We start from the raw sequence: 19,682 nt of genomic DNA on the forward strand, positions 1-19,682 counted from the left end.
TACATCTTTGTTTCAGGGAGCAGAATGGATGAAGTACAGAAGGAGGGCTTTACCTTGTAAAAATCTCCTTGGAAAGGAGTTTTCCAGAAGTATCATGTGACCCTCTGTTTACATCTCATTGACCAGAACTTAATCTAGGCCATACGTACCTACAAGGAGCCTGGGAAGTGTGGGTTCACCCCTTTTTTTTTGAGCTTTGTTTATGGGCTGCAGGGAGAACCACTGTAATCCTTAGAAAAATGTCTCGGAAGTTAATACTGTTATTATTAGTAATAATAATATTAACTCACATTTAAGGGGTCTCAGGTACTATGTTCAGAAATTTATATGAACCATCTCATTTTATCTTCCTTTGATGTAGGCGTTATTATACCTATTTAACAGAAAAGAAATTGTAGTTTGAAAAAGTTAAGTAGTTTGCCCAATGTTATGTCAGTAGTAAGTGGTGGAGCTAGAGCTCAGACCCAGGCTTGTCTTTTTCTAGATCCCAAGCATTTAATCACTACTTTGTCTCGGACTTCTCAAGTTTTAACTTGATAGTTTATCCATGTCCACATGAGGTGTTTTAAAACCTTTTATCCTATTTGTGTGGTATTATAGTCTTCAGCTCTCCACACTTTTCACCCAACACACACACACACACACACACACACACACACACTTCTCTCATGTATTTTTCTCAAATATTTCAGTATTTCTATGCTTACGTAAAAGAATGCGACCTTTAATACTTGGTTAGTTCATTGTCAGTTGTCTTCCTGTATTTTGGTCAGGAGTCTGCTGTTCGAGTTTTTGGCAGTTTATTTACTGAGCACTCTCTTTCTCCCAGATGCAGCCCTAAAAGCTATTAGGGAGAACAGGGTGAGTAAGAAAGGGTCCCCACCCTGAAGGCATTTACAGTATAATTTTTTATAGAATGGATTTTAGAGAAGCCTCTTAACGTCAAATTATACTATGACACTCCATGTAAATCACAACTGACCTAGATGTACACACCCATTTGTCCTTATAATTACAAGTGATTCATCATTACCTCTAAATGACCACCTGTTCCTTCAAAACATTCCTAAGACATTAGGTAAATAGGCAATTCTATTTTCATACTCTTTGTATTTTCCCCTTAAACGACATGGCTAATATTATTGTTGTAGTAATAAGAGCTTAATCTTAATATACATAAAGAGAATATTAAATTGACTATAATACCTATTATGTTGAAATGTATATTAAAAAAATGAATTTCTATTTTATGACATTTTAAATAGTGGCAGAAATAATATACATACATGTGTATTAGAAGCTCAAATCAAACGGGGACTAGTGTCACATTTGAGACCAGAGCCTGACAATATAAGCCTGTGTAGGGTTTATTGTTGGTGTACATTTTTACAAGATCAGAGAAGAAAGATATTCCACCTGATAGGTTATGGAAAAGGGAGCATTACCCAGGGATGTGAGGTTGGTGACTCCGTCCTACAAGACTTCCATTTAATCCAGTCTTTGTACCTGGAAATCGGATATCGAGAGAAGGGACAGACAAGGATTCTTGTTCTGGCCATTTCTCTGCTTTGTTTCTAGTGCACATTCTGCTTAAAGTTATTTTTTTTTAAAGAAGTCATTTTTCCCCCTATTTGGGAGCTACTTACAAATTATTTTGCTCTGTTTCCTGATTATCTACAGAAACATTTTGTTTCATAATGGAAAGGTGAATTTTTAATCAGCATAAATATACCATCTGCCCCTGAGATTTGCCTAGATGCATTCATTCCTAGTCTTTAAGGTACTTTGTTAACAGAGCTCCATCAGTTCTTTTTTGCTTAGGTTATTTGGCATATATCATGTCTCCTGACATTTATCAGTAATGAGTCTCCAGGCTCTCCTAATAGTCCTTTTTATCTTGACCTAATTAACTTTATCTGATCATGGAAAACTTATATTTTCTAATTATCCTTGAGATAATGGGCTTCATTATTACCTTGAATGAATTTTACATTGCAAACTTAACACCATTTTGTTCCTAATGATAATGAAAAATTGCACTTACATCGAGTTTTAAAATTAAACAAACAGAATTTTTAAAGGCCTTTCTACATTACATGCAATCCTTACTGCAAAACTGAGGGAAATGGTTTATGCTCATTCATGGTTTCATGTCACGAAGGATTCTGCAGTAAACATGACAGACCTGGTTTCCTCCTTCCTATCACTTTATGGTGGAGAAATGTTTATTATGAATGAAGGAGGCGTGTTTTTATAAGAAATTTATAGCCCAGAGAACTTAAGTGTCTTGCCCTGAGTCATTGTATGTGATAGAATTTATCTGGGTGTGTGATCAGTGACCAAACTGGAAAGAAAGTAAGAAGGAGATGGTAAAGAGTCTTGGAAAACTGACCAAAGGGTTGGAATGTTTTTTCTGTAGATAACAGGTAGCCATTAGAGGCTTTGGATTGGAGTGGAAATGTAGTCAAAGCTTTTAGAAAAAAAAAATTCTGATAGTGAGGTGCCATTCAGTGAATAAGGTTGTAGAGACGTGGAACAGCTGAGAAACTATTAATAATTACACGTTTAAGAGAAAACCCTGAAATGATGGAATGAATGATAGGCTGGGATGGGACAAATAGAGGAGACACTCTAATGAGAAAATGGGGGAGGACTTGGTAGCTGATTACATAGAAGGAAAAGAGAAGCCAATGATGTTTGAAAGAAAAACTTGGTAATAACCGATAGCAGTAAGAGCAAAGAGCATCAGTTAAGAGAGAAGCCCAAATGTCCATTCAGGGGGCTTCTTTCTGAGATCCTATCTTTGATGACTGTATTTCCTAAAGCCAGGAACAATGTTCCTTCCTGCTGTCTTCATTCTGCATCCAATCTAAGCGTGGCTTCCTCTCTTCTGGTCTGTCCTGAGGGAAGAAGGAGAAATTCTCCCGAAGATTTGAAATTACGAGAAAACGGAGCGAAGGTTTTCACTCCAAAGTGGGTCTTTCCCTGCATGTGTGAAATGATAGGACCGCTAGACAGGTGTGTGCCATGTACGGAGTGTTGACTGAGTGGGTTGCTTCCTAGGCATTTTTTGTCGACCACAACTCGCGTACCACCACCTTCATCGATCCCCGGCTCCCGCTTCAGAGCAGCAGACCCACGAGCGCGCTGGTGCATCGACAGCACCTGACCAGGCAGCGCAGCCACAGCGCAGGCGAGGTGAGTCCTGAGCCTTAGCGACCGACCTGTTGGCTGATAGAAGCACGGGATGTGGGGTTTATGGAATCGTGCTGGCTCTTCCTTATTGTTTTGTTTTTCTAGTTTAATTTAGAGACTGTCATTTGGAGGCTGAAAGTGTTGGAATGTTAACGGGGTTTCTCTGGAAACTCAAAGAGCCTAAATTACAGGTTTAAAAAGTAGGACATGTGAGGAAAGGTTGAAGAAATTAGAGATTTAGAAAAAAAAAAAATTCAGTGGATGGTGAGGGAATTCATAATGCAATACAGTGTTCAAGAGAGGATGATGATGAGCCCTTTTGCATACCTAAGAGCAGCTTCATAGGAAGGAAGGAATGTAACTTTTTTAGGGGATTAAAATTAGGTTAAAGATAGGGAAGTTTCTTAAGTGAGGATTGCTGGATTAGATTAAGATCTTCGGCCAATGCTATGGGGTTGTGGCATCCTCACTAATATTCTTTAAAGTTAGGATATGTATGAGGGTTGATTTATGTACTCTTAAGTGCTCAGAGAAAATGGGTAGCATTAAGAATTACTAAAAGCTCTACCGTACTCTATTATACTTTGCTAGTTTGCAGTGTCCCATGGTAACCACATGAGGGCTCTCTAATAATCTAACCAGACAAAAAAAAAGAAAGAAAAAGAAAAAAGAGAAAAGAAATAATCTCTTCCTGTTTCCCTTTTTCTGTAGCAGGTTAAATAAATAAAACAGGAATGTTTTAGGTCACATATTTTCTCCTTAATAAAGACTTATGCTTTGAATGTCATATATTATCACTTGATATACATTGTTTCTAAAAATTCCCTTAGACAAGAAGAATTAAGATTCTTTTCCTGCATGCCATTTCCACGTTCCATCTATGTGCATATCATATTTTCAGTATTATATTGTATGTCAAATATTTTTGTAGCTTCTATTATAAGAAAAGATTATGAATGTAATAAATAACTGGATTTGATTCATCAAAATTCCACTCTTGGAATTTCCCCTCATGATTTACATACTGGCTCTAATGATTATGTGTGTTTGCTGGTTGTAAGTGAAGACATAGAAGAGTACACACGAGACGCTCACATAAAAATGTTATATAAATCTATTGCAGGATGAGGTATGCACAAAAATATTCATGTTTTATGAGTAGCTAATAAATCTCTACCTGGCTGTCATATAAAACATTAGTGGTGAACTGGATGATGCTAATAGCATTCATCTAAAAAGCAGAACAGACCTCTCACCTTTGGACCTTGTGCGTGATATGTAGCATATCAGGGCCCTGCCTCGTTTTATCACACAACCAGTGCACTTTAGATGCTTGCCTTATTTGACGTCACAATATGACGCTGGCTGTTCAGTCTGATCAGGACTACGTGCATGGGATTAGTAGCTATACTTATATTTTCTTTCAACTCCTCTGCCTCAGAACTTGAATTAGTTTCATGGTCTAGCAGTAGGGATACTAAGGTACACATTAAAATTTGAATGAGAACTTCTCTTCTTATTGACGGAAGCTGAGCAGTGGAACAGAGACGACCCCATAAAGACTCAGCATTCAGTCTCGGCGTTGTTAAACCCTTGAGGGGAATGTGCTTTCTGGCCCAGCTGTCGGAAGCACGCACATCCTGCAGTAATACAGACGTTTATCACAGCTTGCCCACTGATAATGGTCTGGTTTGATGTCTGGTTTGAAGAAGCAGGGTGTCAAGGAGAAGACCTTTGGCTGTTCTGGGAAATGATGACACAAGGCAACTTACTGACAGGAGGGAAAGTATATGTTGGTAGATTGAAATGATAAGTTTGGTGACTGACAAGGTATAGTTAATGATTGAATCTCTCCCAAGAGGGGCTGACTTCGTTTCTCAGAGCCAATAACTCAAGAGAAGCAGAGTGGGAAATTTCTGGTTACATTCACAAGTCTTCCCAGCCAGTCTCTTAGACTTATTTAGCAAATATTCCAGGTAGTAGAAATTTTGGTATCTCTTCCATCCAACAAATGAATACTTACTAAACACCTGTAGTGTAGAAACGTGGTTGGTGTGAGGGATACAAGTAAATAATGTATGTTCCTGTGTTCTTATTAAGGAGAGAATATATAAAAGTAACCATAATCCAGATGTATAACAATACAAGCAAAAAATGCTTCATAGACTGTTAATAATGGCAGCTGCTTTAGAAATGTACCCCGAGTGCTGTGGGTGCTCAGAGAAGGTGACATTTCATGTCAGCTTGAAGGGAAGGGAAGGCTTCATCGAGGAGGGGCTGTTTGAACTACACATTGAAGAATGAGTGAGAACATTCTTGAAGGATAAACAAGCAGTCAAGTGTGGGGACGATATTTCCAGCTTTAGGGCCTTTAGAAAAACCCTCTCTGAACACCTAACGGATGCAGTATGTTAAAATGGTTGTGAGGGTTTGAATGGGTGGGAGTAGAAACTGTATTTTAAAAGTACCAATTTATAAATCCAGGAGGTTGTTTTGCCTTTTGTTCTCTTACTCTCTTATTTAACTGTTCTACTGTTGTCTTAAAAGACTTCTGTAGTACGGGGGAAAAATGCTAAAACAGAAGCTAAAGCAGTGTTAGAGTTTTCTGGTAAGATTATTAATGGGCGTTTTTATTTATCTCCTTGTATGTATGAGTTTCTAAGCCTGTAATCAGTATGTAACTAATTCAGGTTGGGGCAACCCTATTTAGCTCCTCCACACCTGCTGTGATTAGCTTGCTGGTGTGGGAGGTTCAAACCAGAAAAAGCTGTTGTACTGGGTGCTCTAATAGGCATGTAAAATTGCTTCTGAGGAGATGATATCCAACTCGGAAACCCACATGAGGACTGCTGCTCTTCAACCCCTCCTCTGCTGAGGCAGGGAATTCCCTGACCTGCCTTGGCCAAAAGAAGGTATATCCTGCACTGCCCGATGAATTTTGCACCACCAAAGTGTTCTCTCTGATTGTACTTTTGCAGGTTTGTGTTTTGTCAGGTAGAAGTTATTCCTGAGGAACAGGTATTCAGCATCTACATCCCCAAGAGCTGTAGGCATTTTGAGCTACTCCTGTACCACTTGGTCAACAGTTACTGCCCTGGCCCCTCTCAGGGACGTTATACCCCAACCCATCCCCTCAATTCAGCAACTGAAGCAGAGCTTTTGAGAGTCCTATGTCAGCTCTTCAGCTAGCCTCTGTTCTGATCAGTTGGTACTTAACAATGCTCATTGTCAAGTGTTCTGAACAACTTGGCTTGGGGTACTGATGTAAAGTATTCTAGGATTTGGTGCAGAACAAAAACACTGCTTGTGTTTGCAGGTAGGAGAAGATTCTCGACATGCAGGACCACCAGTTCTTCCCAGGCCATCAAGTACGTTCAATACAGTTAGTAGGCCACAGTACCAGGACATGGTTCCAGTGGGTATGTCATCTCTTTCCCAAAGTCTTTATCTTTCCTTTTCATGTCAGTGTGTACCATGCATTCTCTGCTGATACGCTTCCCTATTGTCAGCCTGCTACATTTGCCCTGTACTGAAAAACTGCTGCATTATCCCTAAGAAATCGATTTGAGTCTCAAAACACTTATGTCTTGTAAAATCCTATAGGATGAGAATTTTTTCTACTACTCTACCTTACCTGAGTAGAACTATTATATTAGATTGTTGAAGTTAAGGAAAAATAAGTTCTTAAGGCCGCTGTATTGTATGGTCATTTTAAATTAGGCATTTGGACAAGCATTTATTTAGTATATATCTTAATACTTGAGACAGAGTTTAAAAGGTGTGTGAGCCTCACAAAATAAGAAAGCAATGATGGCACATTCTTAAGGGGTTTTGTAGCAAATGCAAGACAGCAGAAGTCTTCAAAATTGTAAAATAAAAATAAATGAATGTAGACAAATTGGCCTAAAGAACAACTTGAGTTGTTAGTAAAATGATGAGGTTGAAGTAGATCAGTTTTCAAACCTAGAGCCCCTAAGGCAGGTGGAGTGGACAGACTGGCAGGAGGCCAGATGGGCTCCCTGTTCCATCTTAAATTTGAGCAACTCTCCATTTGTCTGATTTTGCTTTAAAATTTTTACTTTTTTAAGAAAGACTTTACCATGAAATATAATGCAGTGCCCATGTCCTAAAAGGTTCGACAGTCACTGAATAAGAAGAAACCTTGGGTAGAAATTGAACAGTCTATGTTTTATTATGCTGTTACTCATATGATACTAAATGCTGCACATAGAATTTTAAAGTACTATAAAATTGTTTAAAAAGTTATCTAGTCTCTGATCTTAGATAGAATGTAAAAACTGCTGACAAAACCTCAATTATAAAAATGTTTTTATTATATGTGGTTAAATGTGCAGTTAGGGACACTTTGAGTTTGACAATGGGATTCCATGTTAGCAGATAGTATTTTTTTTTATTTTATTTACATTTTACTAAAATTAGCATGATGCAGCTAAAATTTGAACTGGCAAATGTCAAGAGAATTATACTTCTTTTGAGTGATATTTTGTTAAAGTAAGGCATGTTTCTTGATCATATTTATGAGCACAAGAGTATTGACTGAACTAGGATCTCTGATGTTTGAGAATTCAGACACTCAGTTCTGTAATTTAAATATATCTGTATTTCTGATTATAAATAAATGGAATCAAGATGAATTATCTTAAGTAAGCAAATTACTTTCTTGACAAAAGAGTATTAACAGAGCCTTTAGTAAACGTTAATTAAATTTAAAATTTCTGTAAACATTAGCCAGCCTTGACTAAGATATAGATTTTCCTTTTAAAATATTATGTACATAATTGATGATGCTGGTCGTATTGTAGCTGTTGGTGTAGTTGGTTTGGTAAAGAGCTACCCTGTGGCTTAATGGCATTTATTTCCACGTAGAATTTGGGAATGGTTTGCCTCTGCATATTGGTAGTTGCTGCTGGCAACTACGGTATTTTAGCAACTCTTACTCTACCTCTTCACCTCTGTAGGTGGCTGACATTTAATCAGAAGATGGTTTTCCATTTTTAACAATTGCTTATAAGGTTGATTTTAGTAAGCAGTAGCGTAAAACAATCAGTATCTAGAATCTTGTTGGTGATCTCATCTTGCAATTTGATGATAAATATGGCTCATCAGATGAGTTTAATGAGTGCTTAAGTCAGTCATACCTAACAGATCTAAGTCCAATACTCATATAACAGGATAGACACAAATTGGAATTTAAGCATCTATAGTGGCTCTAAACTATGACTTTGAATACAAGGAACATTAACCAGAAAAACAAAACTTAAAAAGTCTGGATTTATGTGCATAAAATAACAGATTTTAAAATATTGTTACATATGTATGTTTTTTCAGCTTACAATGACAAGATTGTTGCATTTCTGCGCCAGCCCAACATCTTTGAAATTCTACAGGAGCGTCAACCTGATCTTACCAGGAATCACTCACTCAGGTAACCATAATATTGGTATTTAATTCAGGTTGCATAAGCCCCAACCATTAAATCTTCAGTAACACTGATAATTGTCTTGGAAATTCACTCTTGCTTTGTGGCATTCTGAACAAAGGCATCTTGTACACAGATACCTCGTTATTAATATCAGGTCAATGTAGTCCTGGCTTTTCTCTGTTAAGTATGAGGACTGAATGAAACTGACTAAAGAACCTGGAACCAACTTTAAAGAAGAAATATGAAAATTTCACAGCCAAGAATGCATCCTAGATGTGCAGATTATAACAAAAATAATAAGACACTGCCTATTAGAATGTAACTTGAGTAAACAAAAGTAACATAGAGTTTATTGAATTGAGATTTATAAAATCCTAGACTTGGTATTCACAATTTTCCATAATAAAAACACAGTGGAACCCAAGGAAGAAATCTGATCCTCTCCAGAGCCTAGCATTCCCCTGCAGGAACCCTTTCTTCTAAACAACTCTTCAGTGCATCACACTTTAAGCCCAGTTTTCCTTTCCTGAATACATGCTGTTCCTTTTCCTTGGCAACTCTTCTCTTCTTCTATGTTTGGCAAGATTTTTCTTTTTAAATTCAATGTAAGATGCCCCTCCTTGAAGCCTTTCGGCCCCACTGTGGACTCTCAGGCTCATGAGCTAGTGTAGTATTTCTCAACTTTGGTGTGCTAGACATCAGAGAGGTGGAGATGGAAAGACGTGGGAGTTTCTGCTGAAAATCCTGCATAACTCAAAGCCCATTTGGTCACATGCCACGTTAACTGACAGGAATACGTTTGCCCAATGGTGCCATCCTGCCCCATGGCAGTGATTCTCAAATATTGCTTCACTAAGTTGCGTCAGGCTGTTTTTATCAGCATTACTGGGGAGTTTTATAAGGTACAGAATGCCAGGTCTTGCTTCCCCCAACTCCTCTCCCTTCTCTGAATTTATACCCTCTGTCCTCCCATGCCCTGCCCAGAAATTTAATTCAGGAGGTCTGGGGTAGAGCTCAAGCATTTAATTTCTTAAAACCTCACTGTAGCTGGTTCAGGGTCTCTTCCCTCCGCCGTCACTGAACTGCCCCGGAGACCGAGGGGAGGGCGGCCTCACTGAGACTGCCGGCTCTGGAGGGGCCCCACCAGCCGAAGCCGCGACAGTCCTTGGGACTGCGGGCCAGTTGTTTCAACAAGTAACTTAAAAACAAAATGGAAAAACAAGGAGGTTTGTGCCTGAGATCATGTTGATGTGAAGCCAGGGATGGCCACGTTGTGCCAGTGAACACAACTTGGAGGAGCTTCAAGATGGCGGAAGAGTAAGAGGCGGAGATCACCTTCCTCCCCAAAGATACACCAGAAATACATCTACACGTGGAACAACTCCTACAGAACACCTACTGAACGCTGGCAGAAGACCTCAGACCTCCCAAAAGGCAAGAAACTCCCCATGTACCTGGGTAGGGCAAAAGAAAAAAAGAAAAAACAGAGACAAAAGAATAGGGACGGCACCTTCACTAGTGGGAGGGAGCTGTGAAGGAGGAAAGGTTTCCACACACTAGGAAGGCCCTTCACGGGCGGAGACTGCGGGTGGCGGAAGGGGGAAGCTTCGCAGCCACAGAGGAGAGCGCAGCAACAGGGGTGCAGAGGTCAAAGCGGAGAGATTCCCGCACAGAGGATCAGTGGTCGGCACTCACCAGCGCGAGAGGCTTGTCTGCTCACCTGCCGGGGCCGATGGGGGCTGGGAGCTGAGTCTCGGACTTTGGTCGGAGTACCGGGAGAGAACTGGGGTTGGCAGCGTGAACACAGCCTGCAGGGAGTTATTGCGCCATGGCTAGCCGGGAGGGAGTCCGGGAAAAAGTCTGGACCTGCAGAAGAGGCAAGAGACTTTTTCTTGCCTCTGTTTCCTTGTGCGTGAGGAGAGGGGATTCAGAGCGCTGCTTGAAGGAGCTCCAGAGACTGGCGCGAGCCGCGGCTAACAGAGCGGACCCCAGAAACGGGCATGAGATGCTAAGGCCGCTGCTGCTGCCACCAAAAAGCCTGTGTGCAAGCACAGGTCACTATCCACACCTCCCCTACCAGGAGCCTGTGCAACCCGCCACTGCCAGGGTCCCGTGATCCAGGGACAACTTCCCCGGGAAAACGCACGGTGCGCCTCAGGCTGGTGCAACGTCACGGCGGCCTCTGCCGCCGCAGGCTCGCCCCGCACTCCGTACCCCTCCCTCCCCCCGGCCTGAGTGAGCCAGAGCCCCCGAATCAGCTGCTCCTTTAACCCCGTCCTGTCTGAGCGAAGAACAGATGCCCTCTGGTGACCTACACGCAGAGGCGGGGCCAAATCCAAAGCTGAAGCCCAGGAGCTGAGTGAACAAAGAAGAGAAAGGGAAATCTCTCCCAGGAACCTCAGGAGCCACGGATTAAATCTCCACAATTAACGTGATGAACCCTGCATCTGTGGAATACCTGAATAGAAAAGGAATCATCCCAAATTGAGGAGGTGGAATTTGGGAGCAACGTTATATATATTTTTTTTCCCTTTTTCTCTCTTTGTGAGTGTGTATGTGTATGCTTCTGTGTGTGACTTTGTCTGTATAGCTTTGCTTTTACCATTTGTCCTAGGGTTCTTTTATTATTATTACTGAAAAAAAATTTTTTTCTTAGTAATTATTTTTTATTTTACTAACTATATTTTATTTTATTTTACTTTATTTTATTTTTATTTTATTTATTTATTTTTTTTTTGGCGGTACGCAGGCCTCTCACTGTTGTGGCCTCTCCTGTTGCAGAGCACAGGCTCCGGACGCACAGACTCAGCGGCCATGGCTCATGGGCCCAGCCGCTCCGCGGCATGTGGGATCTTCCCGGACCGGGGCACAAACCCGTGTCCCCTGCATCGGCAGGTGGACTCTCAACCACTGCGCCACCAGGGAAGCCCTATTTTATTTTATTTTATTTTATCTTCTTCCTTCCTTCTTTCTTTTTTTTCTCCCTTTTATTCTGAGCCGTGTGGAGGATAGGCTCTTGGTGCTCCAGCCAGGCATCAACTGTGCCACTGAGGTGGGAGAGCCAAGTTCAGGACACTGGTCCAGAAGAGACCTCCCAGCTCCACGTAATATCAAATGGCAAAAGTCTCCCAGAGATCTCCATCTCAACACCAGCACCCAGCTTCACTCAAGGACCAGCAAGCTACAGTGATGGACATCCTATGCCAAACAACTAGCAAGACAGAAACACAACCCCATCCATTAGCACAGAGGCTGCCTAAAATCATAATAAGGCCACAGACACCACAAAACACACCACCAGACATGGACCTGCCCACCAGAAAGACAAGATCCAGCCTCATCCACCACAACACAGGCACTAGTCCCTTCCACCAGGAAGCCTACGTAACCCACTGAACCAACCTTAGCCACTGGGGACAGACACCAAAAACAACAGAAACTATGAACCTGTAGCCTGCGAAAAGGAGACCCCAAACACAGTAAGTTAAGCAAAATGAGAAGACAGAAAAACATAGCAGATGAAGGAGCAAGGCAAAAACCCACCAGACCTAACAAATGAAGAGGAAATAGGCAGCCTACCTGAAAAAGAATTCAGAATAATGATAGTAAAGATGATCCAAAATCTTTGAAATAGAATGGAGAAAATCACAAGAAATGTTTAACAAGGATATAGAAGAACTAAAGAGCAAACAAACAATAATAAACAACAAAATAAATGAAAATTTCTCTAGAAGGAATCAATAGCAGAATAACTGAGGCAGAAGAACGGATAAGTGACCTGAAAGATAAAATAGTGGAAGTAATGACTGCAGAGCAGAATAAAGAAAAAAGAATGAAAAGAATTGAGGACAGTCTCAGCGACCTCTGGGACAACATTAAAGGCACCAACATTCGAGTTATAAGGGTCCCAGCAGAAGAAGAGAAAAAAAAGGGACTGAGAAAATATTTGAAGAGATTATAGTTGAAAACTTCCATAACATGGGAAAGGAAATAGTCAAGTCCAGGAAGTGCAGAGAGTCCCATACAGGATAAATCCAAGGAGAAACATGTCAAGACACATGTTAATGAAAGTATCAAAAATTAAATACAAAGAAAATATTTTTAAGGCAGCAAGGGAAAAGCAACAAATAACATACAAGGGAATCCCCATAAGGTTAACAGCTGATCTTTCAGCAGAAACTCTGCAAGCCAGAAGGGTGTGGCAGGACATATTTAAAGTGATGAAAGGGTAAAACCTACAACCAAGGTTGCTCTACCCAGCAAGGATCTCATTCAGATTTACAGACAAGCAAAAGCTAAGAGAATTCAACGCCACCAAACCAGCTTTACAACAAATGCTAAAGGAACTTCTCTAGGCAGGAAACACAAGAGAAGGAAAAGACCTACAATAATAAACCCAAAACAATTAAGAAAATGGTAATAGGGACATACATATAGATAATTACCTTAAATGTAAATGGATTAAATGCTCCAACCAAAAAACATAAACTGGCTGAATGGATACAAAAACAAGATCCATATATATGCTGTCTACAAGAGATCCACTTCAGACCTAGGGACACATACAGACTGAAAGTGAGGGGATGGAAAAAGATATTCCATGCAAATGGAAATCAAAAGAAAGCTGGAGTAGCAATTCTCATATCAGACAAACTAGACTTTAAAACAAAGACTATTACAAGAGACAAAGAAGGACACTACATAATGATCAAGGGATCAAACCAAGAAGAAGATTTAACACTTGTAAATATTTATGCACCCAACATAGGAGCCCCTCAATACATAAGGCAAATACTAACAGCCATAAAATGGGAAATCGACAGGAACACATTCATAGTAGGGGACTTTAACACCCCACTTTCACCAATGGACAGATCATCCAAAATGAAAATAAATAAGGAAACACAAGCTTTAAATGATACATTAAACAAGATGGACTTAATTCATATTTATAGGACATTCCATCCCAAAACAACAGAATACACATTCTTCTCAGGTGCTCATGGAACATTCTCCAGTATAGATCATATCTTGGGTCACAATTCAAGCCTTTGTAAATTTAAGAAATTTGAAATCGAATCAAGTATCTCTTCCGACCACAAAGCTGTGAGACTAGATATGAATTACAGGAAAAAAAACCTGTAAGAAATACAAACATATGGAAGCTAAACAACACACTACTTAATGACCAAGAGATCACTGAAGAAATCAAAGAGGAAATCAAAAAATACCTAGAAACAAATGACAATGAAAACACGACGACCCAAAACCTATGGGATGCAGCAAAAGCAGTTCTAAGAGGGAAGTCTATAGCTATACAAGCCTGCATTAAGAAACAAGAAACATCTCAAATAAACAACCTAACGTAACACATAAAGCAATTAGAGAAAGAAGAACAAAAAACCCCCGAAGTTAGCAGAAGGAAAGAAATCATAAAGATCAGATCAGAAATAAATGAAAAAGAAATGAAGGAAACGATAGCAAAGATCAATAAACCTAAAAGCTGGTGCTTTGAGAAGATAAACAAAACTGATAAACCATTAGCCAGACTTACCAAGAAAAAAAGGGAGAAGACTCAAATCAATAGAATTAGAAATGAAAAAGGAGAAGTAACAACCGACACTGCAGAAATACAAAGGATCATGAGAGATTACTACAAGCAACTATATGCCAATAAAATGGGCAACCTGGAAGAAATGGACAAATTCTTAGAAATGCACAACCTTCTGAGACTGAACCAGGAAGAAATAGAAAATATGAACAGACCAATCACAAGCACTGAAATTGAAACTGTGATTAAAAATCTTCGAACAAACAAAAGCCCAGGACCAGATGGCTTCACAGGCAAATTCTATCAAACATTTAGAGAAGAGCTAACATCTATCATTCTCAAATTCTTCCAAAATATAGCAGAGGGAGGAACACTCCCAAACTCATTCTACGAGGCCAACATCACTCTGATACCAAAACCAAACAAAGATGTCACAAAGAAAGAAAACAACAGGCCAATATCACTGATTAACATAGGTGCAAAAATCCTCAACAAAATACTAGCAAACAGAATCCAGCAGCACATTAAAAGGATCATAAATTATGATCAAGTGGGGTTTATCCCAGGAATGCAAGGATTCTTCAGTATATGCAAATCAATCAACGTGATACACCATATTAACAAATTGAAGGAGAAAAACCATACGATCATCTCAATAGATGCAGAAAAAGCTTTCGACAAAATTCAACACCCGTTTATGATAAAAACCCTCCAGAAAGTAGGCATAGAGAGAACTTTCCTCAACATAATAAAGGCCATATATGGCAAACCTACAGCCAACATCGTCCTCAATGGTGAAACACTGAAACCATTTCCACTAAGATCAGGAACAAGGCAAGGTTGCCCACGCTTACCACTATTAGTCAACATAGTTTTGGAAGTTTTAGCCACAGCAGTCAGAGAATAAAAAGAAATAAACGGAATCCAAATTGGAAAAGAAGAAGTAAAGTTGTCACTGTTTACAGATGACATGATACTATACATAGAGAATCCTAAAGATGCTCCCAGAAAACTACTAGAGCTAATCAATGAATTTGGTAAAGTAGCAGGATACAAAATTAACGCACAGAAATCTCTTGCGTTCCTATACAGTAATGATGAAAAATCTGAAAGTGAAATTAAGAAAACACTCCCATTTACTATTGCAACAAAAAGAATACAATATCTAGGAATGAACCTACCTGAGGAGACAAAAGACCTGTATGCAGAAATTTATAAGACACTGATGAAAGAAATTAAAGATGATACAAATAGATGGAGAGATATACCATGTTCTTGTATTGGAGGAATCAACATTGTGAAAATGACTCTACTACCCAAAGCAATCTACAGATTCAATGCAATCCCTATCAAACTACCACTGGCTTTTTCACAGAACTGGAACAAAAAAATTTCACAGTGTGTATGGAAACACAAAAGACCCCAAATAGCCAAAGCAATCTTGAGAAAGAAAAACGGAGCTGGAGGAATCAGGCTCCTTGGCTATACTACAGACTATACTGCAAAGCTACAGTAATCAGGACAGTATGGTACTGACACAAAAACAGAAATATAGATCAATGGAACAGGATAGAAAGCCCAGAGATAAACCCACACACATATGGTCACCTTAGTTTTGATAAATGAGGCAAGAATATACAGTGAAGAAAAGACAACCTCTTCAATAAGTGATGCTGGAAAACTGGACAGCTACATGTAAAAGATTGAAATTAGAACACTCCCTAACACCATACACAAAAATAAACTCAAAATGGATTAAAGACCTAAATGTAAGGCCAGACACCATCAAACTCTTAGAGGAAAACATAGGCAGAACACTCTATGACATAAATCACAGCAAGATCCTTTTTGACCCACCTCCTAGAGAAATGGAAATAAAAACAAAAAGAAACAAATGGGACCTAATGAAACTTCAAAGCTTTCGCACAGCAAAGGAAACCATAAACAAGATGAAAAGACAACCCTCAGAATGGCAGAAAATATTGCAAATGAAGCAACTGACAAAGGATTAATCTCTAAAACATACTAGCAACTCATGCAGCTCAATATAAAAAAAACAAACAACCCAATCCAAAAATGGGCAGAAGACTTAAATGGACATTTCTCCAAAGAAGATATACAGATTGCCAACAAACACATGAAAGAATGCTCAACATCATTAATCATTAGAGAAATGCAAATCAAAAGTACAATGAGATATCATCTCACACTGGTCAGAATGGCCATCATCAAAAAATCTAGAAACAATAAATGCTGGAGAGAGTGTGGAGAAAAGGGAACCCTCTTGCACTGTTGGTGGGAATGTAAATTGATACAGCCACTATGGAGAACAGTATGGAGGTTCGTCAAAAAACTAAACATAGAACTACCATACGACCCAGGAATCCCACTACTGGACATATGCCCTGAGAAAACCATAATTCAAAAAGAGTCATGTACCAAAATATTCATTGCAGCTCTATTTACAATAGCCAGGACATGGAAGCAACCTAAGTGTCCATCAACAGATGAATGGATAAAGAAGATGTGGCACATATATACAACAGAATATTACTCAGCCATAAAAAGGAATGAAACTGAGTTATTTGTAGTGACGTGGATGGACCTAGAGAGTGTCATACAGAGTGAAATAAGTCAGAAGGAGAAAAACAAATACCGTATGCTAACACATATATATGGAATCTAAAAAAAAAAGAACCTAGGGGCAAGACAGGAATAAAGATGCAGACCTACTAGAGAATGGACTTGAGGACATGGGGAGGGGGAAGGGTAAGCTGGGACAAAGTGAGAGAGTGGCATGGACATATATACACTACCAAACGTAAAATAGATGGCTAGTGGGAAGCAGCGGCATAGCACAGGGAGATCAGATCGGTGCTTTGTGACCGCCTGGATGGGTGGGATAGGGAGGGTGGGAGGGAGGGAGATGCAAGAGGGAAGAGATATGGGGACATATGTATATGTATAACTGATTCACTTTGTTATAAAGCAGAAACTGACACAGCATTGTAAAGCAATTATAGTCTAATAAAGATGTTAAAAAAAAATCTCACCGTGTAATTCCAGTGGCCCATCCAGGTGTCATAACCTCTGGTCTAGACACTAATTTGATCATTAATTATGTATCAAGTTGTCCCTCCTATTATTTTGGTTATGTGACTTTTGTGATTTAATTTGAGTTTTCAAGTCCTTATGCTTAATTTTCCAATTAGGTTATAAGCTCCTTGCAAGTAGGGATCTCATCCAACTCCTCATTATTTCTCCTTCCTCACTGCTGAAATATCTAGAATAGCACTTTGCATATATAGTAAATGTAGGTATATGTCGATATGAAATATGAAATGTAGGTATATGTTTATATGAAATATAATTTACCAGATATCCTTCTTATGATGTTCTTAGTCTCTCATATCTTTAAAATCATCATTACTTTCTAAAGTTTCTACAGGCTAGAAGTACACATAATTTCAAGTATGATAGTACAAACATTGCTTATACAGAACTCCTGGTTTCACAGAGTTAACATCTAACTCAGGTTTCAGTGTTTTCCCCAACTTGGTAAGCGTGCTGTTCTCAGTCAGGAAAAATTATAAAAATTATATAAGCTTTAGTTTTGTATATTTGTATATTATAGCATCTACTCAGCAACTCATGGTCCTCTAGAGAGTCTTCTGTAAAAATAACGTTGCAGAAATGAGCCCCTCAGTTTTCTAATGAGAGATCTTAGAGGTTCTGGGCTGAAAAACAAAAGAAACAAACATACAAACAAAATCCCTGCTCTTTCGCAAAGCACAAAATAAGGAGAACTCTATTTTCTCTCTTTGTTACCAACTTCAGCCACAACCCCTCCTCCCCCCACGTCTAGTCAATATCTGTTCCTCTGAAAGAACCGTGCCGCAGCAAAAAGCAAGAAAAAGGGAACTCAAGAAGTTTTCTACTTTTGCTCTGCACCTCCACATTATTATTAATTTAACATATCTTCAGATCTCTCTCATCAGAGAAATAAGATGATATAATCTACCTGAACAAGGCATCTAACATCATTATCCTTTTTTTTTTTTTTTTTTTTTTTGCAGTACTAAGGCCTCTCACTGTCGTGGCCTCTCCCGTTGCGGAGCACAGGCTCCGGACGCGCAGGCTCAGCGGCCATGGCTCACGGGCCCAGCCGCTCTGCAGCATGTGGGATCTTCCCGGACCAGGGCATGAACCCGTGTCCCCTGCATCAGCAGGGGGACTCTTAACCACTGTGCTGCCAGGGAAGCCCTAACATCATTTTTCTTTAATGACTTAAGAGATCCTTAACCAATCCTGAAGAAGAAAAAGCTGCAGGCCCCTTTGGTAGCTTCCAGTTTTATTTTTGTTTTCCTTTCTGCTTTTTAGAGTCTTAAAAGGCTCTAATCTCCTAAAGATTGTTGAAGATTTTTACTTTTTAATGACACCCGGGGTCCTCAGTTAAGTACAATCTCACGTGGTAGTCTATTGCTAAGATATTATTTGATAGGTTTTAAAATAAGTTTCCATCTTATTTCAAAACTTATTTATAAATTTCCTTTTACGCTTTCTATAGCTATAGAATTTGACCATAGAAAGCATGAGCGGTCATGACAAGTAGAAAGAAGCAGGAACTTACATCAATGAGATAATGCTGTTCCTCTTACACAGAGTGTGTGTCACAGTGTGCTTTTAGTCTGAAAAGCTGTTGATAGTTTAGCATTTTGCTTATCATAACAACATAATGGGGAAGTTTGTACATCTAAAGGAACACCCTGTTTCATATAGTTAAAAACTGCATTGTAAGGAGCATTCCCACAAATGAAGGGGCGGGGAACTCGCTGGGGTTCTTCAATCTCATATTTCAGTGATACATTTGATAAGACGTTTATGCATGGAATGGAGCCACTGATTGTGTGTCAAAGCTAACTGTGGACCTATATTCATATCCCGAGCTCTGTGTACACTGTTCATCACCCGTGGTACAGCCACTTAAAGGAAATATCCCTTCTTATTTTCTCCATAACATAATGAGGAAATAAGCATCAGCCCTTGGGAGATTCAAGTAGGTACACCTCTGTGCTGTGTGATTTTCTTGTTTTGCTTGCGATTCCTTGCTATCCAGAGGATAGCAAACAGTTTGTTTAGTTTGTATCCATATACAGCTTTCTCCTCCTTGAGACCCGCCTTGTGTATCTTTTGCTGTAGAATGGCTATGGTTTTTCGTGCATTGGGATGTGGCTTTTGCTTTCAACTGCTGTTTTCAAATCACCACTTCTTCTAACTTCATCTATCAAGCAAATGTGCATGCTACCAAGTTGTCCTCTTTTTTTTTTTTTTTAACCTCAGAAGAGGTTTGCTCAGAAAACTCAACATCCAGAAGTCAGTACCACCTCCATCAAATGGATCGAGTTCCGTTGGATTAGTATATCCTACTCTTGGTTCTCAGTGAAAGACAGTAATCCTACTAAAAAGCTTTATAACATTAAAATAAAATGCTCT

At 39.4% G+C, this 19,682-nt stretch overlaps 1 protein-coding gene across 3 annotated transcripts in view; it reads left to right on the forward strand.

Annotated features, from left to right (window-relative positions):
* The window catches only part of HECW2 (HECT, C2 and WW domain containing E3 ubiquitin protein ligase 2), a 414,063-nt gene that overhangs the window by 322,286 nt on the left and 72,095 nt on the right, over positions 1-19,682 (forward strand). For all 3 annotated transcript variants that reach the window (XM_067741145.1, XM_067741144.1, XM_067741146.1), the window contains 3 exons: positions 3,064-3,198; positions 6,512-6,614; positions 8,545-8,641. In XM_067741145.1, coding sequence (XP_067597246.1) covers positions 3,064-3,198; positions 6,512-6,614; positions 8,545-8,641 — 335 coding nt within the window. The remainder of the gene's footprint in view (positions 1-3,063; positions 3,199-6,511; positions 6,615-8,544; positions 8,642-19,682) is intronic.

This window comes from Pseudorca crassidens, chromosome 6 (genome assembly GCF_039906515.1).
Source record: "Pseudorca crassidens isolate mPseCra1 chromosome 6, mPseCra1.hap1, whole genome shotgun sequence".
Classification (NCBI taxonomy): Eukaryota; Metazoa; Chordata; class Mammalia; order Artiodactyla; family Delphinidae; genus Pseudorca; species Pseudorca crassidens.